Genomic DNA, 13,870 nt, shown 5'->3' on the forward strand with positions numbered 1-13,870 from the left:
ATGCTTACATATGATACACGTACGTAAGGGAGAGTGCGAGAGAGACATACTGTAGCTACTTGTGTAAGGACATGAGTACTAAGAATAGAATTAATGAGAGGAGGAATACAGAGACTATTAATGAAGAGTATCAAAATGTAAGAATCCACTAGGAAATAACTGCATTGTGTTAACATTAAATTAATCAAACCTTATCTACATTTAGACATAAAAGGCTTTTACCTGATTACTACAAGACTACACCAAAATTTTTATAAAGGAGGTTACCAAAGAGGAAAGTGGTTGCAATGAAATGACATATCTTCTCCATTAAGCAGCATTCAATTGACACTCAGAGCACTTGCTGCTAATTTATGTGTACAATTAAGATTAAATGTTATTAATATTTTTTTCTTATGGAGACTGTTCCTTGGCCTTCTTAAAGTGAAATCAGTGTAGTTTTAACTAATCAGTGGTATTGTGGAGGGGGTAGGTGTGGGTAGACACTATTTTACAAGTAAAGAAATGCCCACACTGACATACGCTGAGGAACAAAGTTCAATAAAGCAACTTTCTAAATTACACAGATTCAAACCACTCTGTTTATTATGTAATAAACAGACTGTATCCTTGCCCAAACACAAAACTTAACATTAAAAATTCTTAAGAAAAAAAAACTTCTGCTCCCAGGCCCTCTTCTCAAAGAAGAAGAAAGGCAGCTGACTTCATATACATGCTCCTCATATGACATTAGTAAGCATCCTCTGTATACACTTATGCACTTACACAGAGAAAAGAAAGAGGACCTTGTAGTTACTGCACACAATTTGAAGCGAAGAGATCTGGGCTCTAATCCTGAATCTGTCATTGAATGTATGTGTGTCAACTTCACCAAATCAAACTCAAGTGGTTTACCGTGCTCAGATGGAAGGCAGTACAAAAATGCACAATATCAAACTCATCCCGGCCCTGTCATCCGATTAATGAATAGGTGGATTTCTAGAACGTGCATAACTTCAGATTCGTGGGAAATATGACTCTCATTTTATAAGGATCATACTGCTAAGTAATTCAAATGAGCAGTAGTACTGATCCTTGCTAAGTACCATGGTAGAAAAGGAACTGGGAGTGACTGGAAGTACATCCCTTGGTACCAAATGCTCATATCTCAGCTCCAACAGTCACTGTTTTCTAGATGGTTTCACAATTCATTGCACTGAGGCAGCAGTCCCAAAAGTGGGAGACACAATTCTCAATGCAGACAAAAAATAGCTCAATTTTATGAGACTGGTGTCCCTGCACAGGAGCAGCAAAATCCACAAGTGAATTAGGAGTAAGGGCAAATTCTCTGCTGGTGTAAATGGGAACCTCTCCACTAACTTCAATGGAGCTGATTCCATTTACGTCAGCGGTGAATTTGATCCTAGCTCAGAATCACAAGGATTCCTTCCCACCTCAGATTCCCCCGCTAGACTCCTTATGATTCCTTCCCAAGAGGGACTACCTTGCTATCCCCACTCCCTCCAATCAACTCCTCAATATTTCCCAAAAAAACAACTTTGTCATATTGCCACTTTGCCCCCTCAAGCAACAGACCAGAAACCCAAAAGGTTCCTACCCTACTAGTGTGCTGGTTAATTTATTGTTTTAAATGCACACTGTATTTGTATTAACTGACACCAGTTATGTTAAAACTATACTCTTAGAAGAGTAGTTTATTGGCAGTTCTAGCCACTGCAGAATCTTTAATGCTACACAAACTCAAGAGTGGAATTTTCTACATGAAAGACGCAAAAAACAAACATACATGAAACTCTATGTCCATAAAAGGTTTTATATATTACTTGCCCCTAAAAATCAGTAAAGTCAGCTCTAGAATTCACTTAAACCACCCCCCAAATCTGCAGTCAATACTTCAGTTTCAGTGGGAATTTGCCTTAGTAAATCTTGATTAAGTAGTAGACTATTTGATTCTTTTTGAGTAGGATAAAATTGTTTTCCTAATAGGCACAGTGCCAGAATCCTGTGCATTCAAGAAATACCATAAAAGCTGCAAATGTATCTCTACCACTTTACTCATTATAGACACAAGTAGAGATTGTTACAAATGAGCTATGCTTTGAATATTGTTACCTGTAATAACCAGGCATCACAATATGCACGCCTGCACTTGGCTGACAGATGTTTGATACTTCCTGATCATCCATTTTCCGCACAGAGTCTGTGAAAGGTCCTGTAGCATTGATAACACATTTGGCTTTGACATCAAATTCCTGCCCTGTGAAAGAACACAGCATCAATCACATACCCTATTTGTTTCCCTGCTCACTGACAATCTGGATTATTAATTTATCTATGAACTTAACCTATTGTAAAGTACATTGTAAAAACAGCAGAGAATCCAGTGGCACCTTATAGACTAACAGACGTTTTGGAGCATGAGCTTTCGTGGGTGAATACCCACTTCGTCAGATGCATCTGACGAAGTGGGTATTCACCCACGAAAGCTCATGCTCTAAAACGTCTGTTAGTCTATAAGGTCCCACAGGATTCTCTGCTGCTTTTACAGATCCAGACTAACACGGCTACCCTTCTGATAAAGTACATTGTGTCACTCTAGAGGTCCCAAACAGCTGGAATTATTAACAAATATTTCTTTTTTAAAAAATTAATGTCATATATGAAACAAGGAATGATACCTATCAAAAGAGCCTTTACAAATACAACTGAGCATACTGGACTTTTTTCCCCCACCTTTATTTAGTTAAAAACTGTATTTAAGAACAGATCATTTTAAAACTGGTGCCATTTGTCTCTCAAACCTTGAATTTGGTTAAAGGTATTATTGCTGTGTGGAACACAGCATTTTACAATGTCAGCTTTGCTTGACAGAAGGCTTTGAACGTAAAAGCCCAGTCTACCCTGCCAAAGCATAAGGATTTGGACTGAAACCTGACAGAAGTTAAAGATGATTGACATTAATGACATGACACTGCACTTTGGAAATACTCCATCTTTGATATTTCCAAATCTAAGATGTCCCCATCTTTTTTTTTTTTTTTAACTATTAATTCTGTGTTTCTTTAATGAACACATTTTGTTTTCCTAAATAGTTATGTTTTATTCTATTAATCAAAAAACTGATAAAACTGAATAATTTCCCCAGTAGATTTTATCCAGTGAATGATGGGCTGCAGAATACGAATATTTCTCTCTACATTGAAATGTTGCTTAAGTTAGAGGCCCATAACCAATAAAAGTTATTACGTAAAGTTAGGCAAGACTCTATAAATATCTCCTAGAATTAGACTGCAATCCTCATACCTGTAAGAACATCCCTGCATCGTGCGCCACAGACACGCTCCTTCCCGCTCTTTGGATCTGTCTTCTTCAGCAAGTGCACCACTTCAGTGTAATTGGCTGTGGCAGCACCATACCTGGCAGCAGTGAGGGCGATGGCAAGGTTCATTCGTGCATCGTTGTGTTGTCCTGCAGCAGGGGACAGAATCAGAGGAAGGACATGAGTCACCTCAAGCCACTGACTTCTGGTATGGAAGTGTGTCAGAACCGATCTGTCACATCTGTCCCTGTCACATTGAATATACATGATGGCTGGTCAGGTCTAACAAGAACTATTTAAAGATACATTGTCTCTTCTAGGTCAGACCATTAACCTGATATTTTAACAGCAGAAAATTCAACTTTATTTAGCACATGGGCATTTATAACATCCAAGATTATTGTCCAAGTAATGATTTCTATGTGATACATGTTATGAAACAAAATTAGCATTCATTCATCTCAAACTTAGGTACAGACAAGTCATTTTTTGAAAGGCATCTTGTAATTCTGACACTGCAGCAATACAGCCTCTTCAGAATGTTTACTCTTGACAGCCCCATTGGTATTAATTAACAATTTCTATTAGCACATGCACTACATGACATTCAAAAACCAAGAAATGATCTTTCAGAGATTCCTGCACTAAGCCATCAGTTTTCTATAAACACACATTTATTTTAGGTACTTTTCCAGTTCAAAACTAATAATGTTCAGTGTAAAAAGCATCAAAAAAAGAAGCAGGCAGACCAAGATTAAATTAATGAATGGCTTTTAACATATATCATTAAAGATTTATTACTGAAAATCCCTTGTTAAAAAGAACCAAAAAGGGGAGTGAGGGGGCACTGAGGGGAAGATGATTAATTACTTTAAAATAGTGGCATCACCTGAGACTTTTTTCTATTTATTATTGCCACTGAAGTTAAAATCCTGGATGTTTGCTGGGAAGAATTACTCTACATTGCAGGGGCAGGCTCTATGTGCCCTGAATAATTAATTTACAAAGGGATAGACTTATAGAGGTATGGTTCATTCCCATATGTTGGGATCAGTTCCCTCAAAATAATACTGATAAAGGGATTAATTTGTAATGGATATTGTTGTTGATTTATGTTGCCAGCACACCAAACATTTAGTATAAATGGTTTATGTAAAGTTCGGTCCTTCTGATTCTGTCTGTGCAATTGTGAGCCACCTTGCAAGCCATCTGTTCCAAGCTAAAAGGGGAAAGTTATAAAGATAGGATCAATGGCTTTGAGGCCTCGGCTTCCCCTCCCCCAAACTTCTCAGTCTAACACAGCTGAAACGATGCAGTGCAATCAGTCCTCAACTATTTTTAAAAAAAACAAACAAAAAAAAACAACAACAAATGTTATGTCAAGTGTATGAACTGTAAAAGGGTAAAATGACAAAGATTTAAAAAACAACCTCAAAGAAACCAAAATAATGCCCAATGAGCCAAAGCGCTTAAGATCCGCTAAACAACTGAACACATATCAGGAGATGTTATGGGCTATCACTGAAAGATACTCAAAGCTAGACAACTATCAGAGATGGGGCAGGAATAATTAAACCATGCCACAATGCAGGGGGACAGCTGAGATGGTCCACTGGAGACTAATGCAACCTCCACCCTAGTGACATCTATAGAATTGAGGGAATGCTCCATAACTCAGATTGGGCTTCGGAGCTGTAAACAGCCTCTGTGGGATTAACTGTCTCCTGCCTTGCAGCAATCATTCCAACAGCCATGCTAGGAAAGTAGCAGGAGGAAAGTTATTTAAAAAGTGATTGAGTGGCAAAGGCTTTCAACTCTTCTGGAGACATCCCACTTTACTCTGGTGTTTTGTTCTGGAGGCCAGAAAATTAGTCTTGATTCATTCAGGCCTCTCGAAACAGAAAATATGAAGGGCCTTCTAGACTGCCTGAGACCTAGAAGGTTATAGATCTTGGCTCTGCAGGAGGCACTTATTCAGCAGAAAGGTCAGCTTGTAACAGAAGCCAAAAATAAATAAATAAATAAATAATTAAAAAAAAATCCAGCACAGCAGATAAAAGCTGCAGGGCCTACCAGAGTACAGAGCATGCATGCAAAATAGAATATGTCGTGCTTTATACAGTGATGTTATCAATCTACAGACTTGCAGGGAAGGCACCAGGGCTGAGGCCAACTCTCCTGACCAGAGAGATGGGCTCAACAGCTCCTCTTGATGGCTGTTCGTTTTTAAAGTCTTGTAGCCCCACTGCTGGACCCTGATCAGTATGATTTCTAATTATTTGATTAGAGGAAAGCTGAGGAGCTAGTTCTTCAAATTCTCTTTAGTCACTTTCTTGTTCTTCCCTGGGAAAGACCCTTCCGCCAGTCACTGATGTACCCTCCCATCAATAATATGGCAATAGTAGTTATGCTTGGTATGAACTGCTTTTCCCTGGATGATCCAAGGAGTGGACTGGTCAGTAATTAAAAAGCACAACTTAAGGCTGTGACTAATGTTAAGTTTGTTTCATCATGATTTTTTACACACATCTTGAAAGTCAATTTCTTCCACTGGATTTCAGTACTTTTTGATTGCGTAAGTACAGTAACCCCACTCAGTGAGAGGAATACTGCAGAAGCAGGTGTAGTTTCTAAAACTGAACAAAAAACATTCAAGCAACAAAGCACCTTAACTGTGTACTACAGAAACTATTTCCAAAGCCTAAATGATGCTAAGCATCTTGTCAGAACCTACAAGTCCCACTGACCTTGATAGGTGGTACAGGTGCAAGAGTTGGGCAGGTATTCAGCAAGTGCCAGGATCTAACCCACTATATACAATAACCTGAAGGCTACACTAAGTCTGAGTTTCTCACCCCTCACTCTCACAAGTCAGGAGTTTGCTAAAATAACTTTCATTCTCAGCTATCTTTTTCTGACAAAAACTACTTTGACTGGATAAAGAATGTGTTTACAAGGATTTCAACAGGGCTGGAAATATGTTGCTGCTGCACTAAGTTATGTATTTATATATATATACGCTGTATCCACAATGTATTGAATATGCCTTACATCAACCTACAATACCTGATTCTTGCTCAGTTGCTAGGCATATATAATATTTAGGAAAAAAAATTCAAACTGCCCAGTTAATATCTCACCATTAACACAAGACACTTTTTTCAACTGGGTCGGACATTTATTGTTCAACAGCAAGTTTTAATAGCAATGGCTTGAACTAGGCAAGGTGCATGTAAGACTAAACTGCTCTGACCCACATCAGAATTTGTATACTGGGGGCCAAATAAGACAGTGGTCTGACTCCACTAACAGGGCCACACCAGGGACAAATTTGCACCAAGAATCCAGCGGGTTAGTACATTAATTGGAGCTCTATGACTTGGTAGTGTCGCTTTGGCAGGGGGCTGGAGTTTTGTGTATTCTTTTCAGTGTCATCCTTCCTCCAAATCTAGCTTAGCATTCTGCGTTCAAATAAATTCAAAATCTCACAGCAAAACTTACTTGAAACTGCCAAATTTTGCCGTGTTTCATATTGAAATTGTATTACACTGAATTTGGCATGATTTCAAAGGAAAGCTGCTTTCTGGATGGTTTGCAGTCAGTGTTTAGATACTATAGTGAAAAGAGCTATAGCAATGCCTAGACAGATAGACAGGTAGGTAGGCAGGCAGGCAGGCAATCAATATTCATGAGCCTTTTGAGTGAACTGGGCACCTGGTTTGAGTTTTGAACATAAAACCATGTGAGGCAAATTTTATACAGTTCAGGTTTCTCTGTAAGTATCTTATTTCTACAGATGAACACTGAGCACTATGAAGACAAATACAAGAAGACAGGGCTCCTGCCCCAAAGAGCTTACAGCCATCTCTAGCACAGGTCACACCATGTCACATCGGTCCCCCTTTTTTTCCTTATAGAAACAGGTGGGATTATTGAATTGAATGCTTTAGGGTGCACAGCGCACGCAGTGTCCAACAGCTAAATATATTTACTAAAAAAAATGAAGTTTCATATCAGATTTAAAGCGCTATTATCTGGCACACTGTTATGTAAAGATTTGTGGACAAATCAGCATATTTGGGACCAAATTTATTGGAAGGAAAAAGCAATTTTGCCTTTTTTTTTTTAAAATGTGTTGTACTGATTTGCTTTATTAAGCCTTGTGCTTCTGATCTGGGTGAACCTGCTGTATTGTACTGGAGTGACTAATTATTTATTATTAAAAATAAAACATACAATTAAAATACAGGCTTGGTGTGTGACCAGCATCAATGATTAAAAGCAGTCTCTCTCTTTTCCCTATCCCTTTTATTATCACAAGCCTTTTGTTCCGGTGATGTTCTTTTTATCTGTTCAAATTTCTCCATTAAGCTATTTACTAGCTGAATAATTTAGCAATCAGTGGTGAGCTCTCCTTTTTGGTCCAGATTTGAAACATTTGAGTAAACAGGGTTTTCATACAATTTAAAAAAATCTCTAAGTATATCATCTGTGGCAAACATTTACATTAAGTAATTCTGAGGGACAGCGATGGAGTCCAGTGGAATTTTTATATTCATATGGCTGAACTGTCAAAAAAAAAAAAAAAAAAATGATCAGCTTTACTGAATTTATTGAAATTACACTGCAATTATATTAAAACCCCATGCTTCATAGGCATTGCCTTTTCTTGATTTCCAAAAGAAAGAGCTTCATGTGTTTTGTTTTCTGTACAGATCTACTCTGTACAGGGCACAGTAACAGTTTTTGTGCTCACTACAGCATCGTTCACTGGGGCAAAGTACATTTTGTGAAATAAAGAGGAGCTGCCATACAGAAAGGGTTTGTTTAGGGGTTTTTCTGTTTAAAGCCAAAGATAGGTAATTATATTATTTCAGAAAGAGCATTATCTGTTTTTAAATCAAATGATGGTGCAGATTAAGGACCTACTTAAGTTGCACAACATATCTTAGTTGTATGTTTTAACATATAAACTTTATTAATGATATAATTTAATCTTTGCGGATTAGAAGTTCTCTCTTTCCTTATATCTTTGAAAATCAGCTCTGTTTTGCTTCCATCAATCTTCAGCTAAATACTGACCTCTCCATCTAAGTTTGACAGCTCTTCCAACCTCAGGATAATAGCTTCCATGTTTAATTTGCTCTAGAGATGACATGCAGTGCTTTTTGACACCTATACAATTTCCATATCAAGAGGATGCCTGGGAAATACAAGCATAGCTCTGTGACAAATAGCAAGACATTCATAAACACGTGGTTATTCCTAGATTATTTATTTGGGATAGTTTTTGTGCAAAGCCATTGGTTTTGACATGAGTCTCCATGTTAAAGAAAGCACAAAGCCTAGAGTTTTAAATACAATTTAAGTTGTACTGTACAAAGCTATGGAGAACACTAACATCAACTTCCTTTGCTTTCAGGGACAACCCACATTAAATCCTGAATATTTTTCAGTTTATCATAACATTTCAGAGATGATTTTAAAATAATAGATTAGACCCGTCACCGTGATTTAGTGTGTTCATTCAGATAAGGAACTGAATCAGCTACCTAAGAACTCTCGATACCTAACCTACGGACAGTGAAGTGGGAATTTAATACTATGGCATTTTCCCTTAATAGATGTCCTCTAGCACCGTGCCCTATAATGGTTATTATTTCATTAGTCCTGTTGCTTCCTATGGCCACTATTTTGGAAGTATTCATTGTTTTGGGTGTCAAACTTCAGAAAAATCTGACCTGCCTCAGAAGAGATTTGAATGACACCCATGTAAGAAGTACTTGGGACAAACGCCTGTGGGTCAATCTGGCAAACATTCTACGTTTTCTTTCCAGTCTGCTCTCTATGCTTTCACCCAGAAGGATAACAAGAAAAGCCAATATCTTTTAATCAATTTGGTTTCTAATTGCTCTCACCAAAAAATCCAGCATCCTATTAAGTACAGTTTCAGTGGAGTATATGGCTTGCTTATCACAAAGTAAATGGTCACTGGTATCCCACCTTGTCTCTCTAATACACTAGGACTCACACGACTACAACTGCACTGCATCTCATTGGTGTATGGCAATTTAGGTCAAACAATATGGGTCGGTCTATCAAAACACTCGGCATTGGTCTAGCTTTGTTCCAATGAGAGCAATAAAGCTAACGCTGATTTTTAAAAATTCCTACCCTAAACACTTATATTGTGATGCCTGGGAAGTTATTTTGCAGCTGTCAACCAACAAATTTTAAAATTAACAAAAATGCCACTTGATCTGTAATGGCCTTTCTGCAGTTTGGACAAATGCAGTTTTCATTCCCTTAGCATGTACTGTTATTAATTATTCTCCATGACTCTGCTGATCTTTGAGTATGCGTCATTCCCAGGAAAAAAAAATTCTCCCATGAAGTATCCACAACCTACTTGTAGTTTCATTTTCATCTGCACTAAGCTTCAGCCAGTAGGAATTTCTGTGTAGAATTTTCTGTTCGTAGCTGGTTTCTGTTTGAACGCTAAAGGAGCTAAGATTGCCAGGAACAGCGCTCTCAACACAGAACACACTCAAGCTGTCAAAGTCAGTCGTTTGTTCTGATATCTGCTGCTTTTGTTCTGAGCCGTTTCAAAGCACGGAAAGAAACCCTGTTCAGCTAATAGTGGAATAAGTTTCTATTTTAAAAGGTTTAACAAAATATTTTATTCTGGGCAAATGTCATACTAGTCCATTACCACAGGCTACTTCAGGAGAGTAGCAAAGTACCCATTTTAATTATACACATTTTTCAAATAACAAGGCTTGTGAGTAAATAATCCCTCTTTTAAAGCCCAATAGGATAATTTAGTTTGGTAGGACAAATTGAAAGTTTTTGAGCAGCAAAAATATGAAAATGTATCATAGTAAAAAGCTCTCCCAACAAATCAACTGGGCTTGTTCTTTAAAAGCAATGGCCCTTCCTTGAACTGAAGAAACACTCTGTCCATATACCATTGGGGTGGGCACAGTAGACAGACAGATGGCGCACACAGAAAAGAAGAGTTCTGCCTCTATGTCAGCATCTCCCCTCCCTCCATGAATGTTTGATAAAGGTCGAGGTCCACAAAGTTTAGGACGTCGGATGAGCTAGAGCAACATTTATCAAATGAGGCCACAACAGCCTCCTGAGCAGTGATAGGGAGGTGGGGGGGGTGCAAAGCATCAGACCCTCCCCTTCCCTCCTTGTTGCTCCTGGATGTGCCACCCAGCACCGCCTCTGGAGAGATGTGTGGCACAACGCTGCAGGAGCGAGTTCTTGACCCATATTGAGGGAAAAGGGATTTGGGCAGCAGGCTCCAGCAGCGGGACCTCAGAAGCCTGGTCGTGCCGCCCCAGGCTCCAACCATGGGGCAGTGAGTACTAACCCTGCCACCCCCCAACTCCCCCTGCTCCAGCCACACAGCCTTTGCCTCCAGCTATGGGACTTCAGCCTTGGGCCCCTGGTTCCGGCTGTGTGGTAGCAGACGCTGGCCCCCGGCTCCAGTCCCAAGCTCCAGCTGTGCAGTGGCAAGTGCTGGCCTCAGGCACTGATGACTCCCAATCCCAGCTGCACAGCAGCAAGCTCCAACCATGGGGTAGCAGGTGCTGACCCCTGGCTCTGGAGCTTCAGTCAGCCTCTGTCCCCAGTTCCGGCCATAGGTGGTAGGCTTTGCCCCCAGGCTCCAACCACACTGCCCCAGAGCCTAGCACGGATCCTAGCAGGCGCCAACCCACAGCTCTGTTGCCAGGCTCTGGCCACACGGTGGCGGGAGCTTGACCAAGGTGCCAACCTCTGGCCCTGGCTGCGCAGCAGTGAGTGCTGGCTCCAGTCATGGTGCCAGGCATGGACTCCTGGCTCAAGCCACAAAGCCTCAGGCTCCGGCATCCAGCTCCAGCCGTGTGACAGTGGGATTCATCAATCCCCATTGCCTCTGCCTCCCACAGCCCTGTACACACACACACACAGCTGCCTTCCTGACCATGCATCCATCCCCTTCATTGCCCCGGTCCCCACTGCCTCCCACAGCCCCACATCCAACCCACCATTGCCTCTGGCCCCTGCTGCCTCCCCCTTCAGCTCCTCCATGCAGGGCTTAATCGGTCCTGGGGTTTGCTGAGAAAAGTGGTATTAAACAAGCATCACTTTTAGCAGCAGACTTACTTGCTATCCGTGAAAAGTGATACTTGTATGTCTGTTATCACTTTTCATAGCCTCCCAGGTAGCTACTAAGTGTGCTGTGATATTAACAAATATACCTCCCAAAGGGGGAAGCAGCATTATTTTTATTACTGAGAGTCAAAAAAACCCTACAAATATAAATTACAATGACTTGGATGTGTATCTGTGCATATTTAATTGTTTTTCCTAACGTTAATTAAGTATTTTAAGAAAAAGTGTCAGTGAGTTGGTGGCCGCACTCTGAGGTCACCCAAAATTTTGCTGTGAGAATTCCTGAGCTAGAGTCTGCATGGGAAAGCAGCCTCTCCTCATACATTCCTCCCCCTGGAGATGAAGAATATCCATAGATAATTTAAAGCTACTCCAAGCAACACTGACTATGGGTCTTTGCCTTTGACCCCAAGATTTTAGAGAGCTACGAAATAACTACGTAGGTGGGGCAGAAAGCAGCATGCAGAGGCCAACCCTTCATTAGGACTAAGGATTCTCTTTTTTGTGGGCCCAAAGAAGCAATGGAATTGGGTTCAGTGTCTCATCGTTCCCATCCGCTCTCACATTATGCGAAGATCTGTGGGAAACTCGGTAAGGTCAACCTCCCACCAATCCCAATATCTGAGCAATTCTGCAGAAGGTTACCATTTAGGCCCAATATAATCAAACTTTTGCCAAAAAATTGTTGACTCCTCCTCACCGCATCCCCAACCTACAAGATGGGAAAATACTTCACTCCATCACCATGCTGTGGGTATGTCTACACTTGGAACTGCAGACATGATTCCCAGCACACACAGACATGCTCTCATCGAGCTATGGTGCTAAAAATAGTGTAGCTAGGCTAGCACAGGCAGCAGAGAGCAGCGGTATGGGCTAGTGGTCCTGAGTACAAACTCACCTGAACCCCACAGGTTCATACTGCCGCTAGCACAAGTACAAGTACAAGTCCTTGAGCCTGAAATCATACCCCTAGCTCCAATAACCATTCATCCACCAAAAGCTGCCTGTGCAATCATGCACATGAAATCTTCTGCCAACATACTCACTAGCTGGCTTTTGCTATCAGGATTGGTTCTAGCTGCAAGAGGCAGATATTCGAGCAAAGAGGCAACTAAACTCAGGGGGAACTGAAGAAACTGAGTGGGGAGTAGCATGAATGGAAATCAGAAAAGGGTAATTTTTAGGTCTTCTTGTTGATTCTTTACCATAAGACCAAGGAAAACTATAGTCCATTACAAGTCATTTACCTAAGAACTATCACACTTGGAGTACCCAAGAATCCTGCGTCACTCTGAGCCTAGGAAGGGCCATATCTTGACAATGCTCTCCTCTCTCTGCATGATTTTTACTAAAGTTTGGTGGCACAGCTGCATATGCAAAATGCATGTGTAACTGTGTACCTAGTTTACATGAACACTTAACAGAATTGCATACAAACTCTGGAGAACTGGGCACACAAATGACATATGGCCGGTCACCAGCATGCACAATTACATGATTTCTATATGCAATTGTGGTCATTGTCATCCATCTTTACACAAAAGAGATTGGGTCAACCCATGGAATTCCTTCGCCCACGAGGTCACTGTGACTGCATTTACAACTTTATTCTCTATGGTTACTTCATCCCTTAGCCTCTTGCCAGACTCCTTACTCCAGGGCAAGATCCCAGGATTTACTCTCCCCCTGGACTTCCTCCATGTTCCTGACTGTGGACTCCTTCCCCTGAAGCTTTTTTGCTCTGTTTCCCGGCTTTATAGTGCTGTCTCAGCCTCTCCCCAGCTGGGCTTCACCCTCAGTTAACCCTGGCCCTCCATCTAGCAGGTGATGCCAAGTGACCTAATTGCGTTAACCCTATCAGGGCTGTTAAGGGACGCACACTCCATCACAGAGGGATATAATATACATCTTTTGCAATAGAAGGAGGAATTCTTTAGTCCTCAAATTCAGGTAAAGAGATAAACAGTTTTTATCACTATCCCGTAGAAAGTGTTAGGAAAGGGATGATTCCTTCGTTTTGAACTTGGTCTGTTCACGGATTCTGCTACTGTGACATATTCATCTTTGTATGTAACAGATTCTGAAGTTTGATAAAAATCTCAAGTTATTAATAAGGATTGTGACTAGATGGCTGCAAATTTAAATATGGCCCTGCTTCTTCTCTTTAGCTCAACCCTAGACCCCAAGAACTTGATTTCTTCCTCTCGCTACTCAGCAACCTCCACAGACATTTCAGTTCTATTACTCACGGGTGCCTATCAGTCCGAATTTTGGTTTTGCTGGCTGGTAGCTAGGGAACTTCTATCCACTCAAATAAATACTAGATTCATCACCATCCCTATTTAATATTGCTCCTGAGAGAGCATAGCAAAAGCCACCTAC

At 40.6% G+C, this 13,870-nt stretch overlaps 1 protein-coding gene across 2 annotated transcripts in view; it reads right to left on the reverse strand.

Moving 5' to 3' along the window:
* Window positions 1-13,870, reverse strand: part of GPD2 (glycerol-3-phosphate dehydrogenase 2) — a 100,691-nt gene that overhangs the window by 27,532 nt on the left and 59,289 nt on the right. For both annotated transcript variants that reach the window (XM_032789167.2, XM_075070221.1), the window contains 2 exons: window positions 3,304-3,468; window positions 2,113-2,257 (listed from right to left, as the gene is read on the reverse strand). In XM_032789167.2, coding sequence (XP_032645058.1) covers window positions 2,113-2,257; window positions 3,304-3,468 — 310 coding nt within the window. The remainder of the gene's footprint in view (window positions 1-2,112; window positions 2,258-3,303; window positions 3,469-13,870) is intronic.

The sequence above is a fragment of the Chelonoidis abingdonii genome, chromosome 10 (genome assembly GCF_003597395.2).
Source record: "Chelonoidis abingdonii isolate Lonesome George chromosome 10, CheloAbing_2.0, whole genome shotgun sequence".
NCBI lineage: Eukaryota > Metazoa > Chordata > Testudines > Testudinidae > Chelonoidis > Chelonoidis abingdonii.